Below are 513 nucleotides of genomic sequence, written 5' to 3'. Positions count from 1 at the left end.
ATTTTGTTTGAAATATTCCTTTAAATGGGATCTTTGATTGAGTATGGCGACTCACCCCTATGCATTTACACACAGACCACATAATGTTTCCTTCTGGATCTGTTTTGATATACATGCCACTGCCAGAGATGAACACCACTGTAACACACAACACACATCCAAATCACATACACAGATCAGTGTGTTTGCGCGTGTGTGTACAATTTGTGCAAGCCAGGAGAACTCCGTTTTACCCAGAGATATGACCATGAGAGCGGCTGGGACCCCAAAAGCCAGAGGATAACACTGCTGCTGAGTGTGGATGCCGCACTCCTGAGCTGCACACATGGAGGAGAGCCGTTAGTCGGGGAAGGAGAAGTCAAAAGTGTAATGGAAATGTGCGTGTTTATGTGCGTACCTCTGAGAACAGGTGTAATGAGCGTGGAAAGAAGACTTCCTGCATTGATGCACAAATAAAACACTGAGAAAAAAGTGTTGAGTTGGCGACTCTGTAACGATCAACACACCACACCA

The 513-nt window shown here is 45.2% G+C and overlaps 1 protein-coding gene across 1 annotated transcript in view; it reads right to left on the bottom strand.

The window, feature by feature from the left end:
- LOC107576346 (solute carrier family 15 member 1-like) overlaps window positions 1–513 on the bottom strand; it is a gene marked incomplete at its 5' end in the record, with an annotated part of 19,946 nt that overhangs the window by 6,910 nt on the left and 12,523 nt on the right. The window contains 3 exons of the mRNA XM_016262540.1: window positions 56–138; window positions 234–317; window positions 398–488. Of these exons, the coding sequence (XP_016118026.1) occupies window positions 56–138; window positions 234–317; window positions 398–488 (258 nt within the window). The remainder of the gene's footprint in view (window positions 1–55; window positions 139–233; window positions 318–397; window positions 489–513) is intronic.

This window comes from Sinocyclocheilus grahami, unplaced genomic scaffold (genome assembly GCF_001515645.1).
Source record: "Sinocyclocheilus grahami isolate Dianchi unplaced genomic scaffold, SAMN03320097.WGS_v1.1 scaffold3558.1, whole genome shotgun sequence".
Taxonomy (NCBI): Eukaryota; Metazoa; Chordata; class Actinopteri; order Cypriniformes; family Cyprinidae; genus Sinocyclocheilus; species Sinocyclocheilus grahami.
Note: the sequence above shows the minus strand (reverse complement) of the source record. Positions and strands in the feature narration are given on the sequence as shown.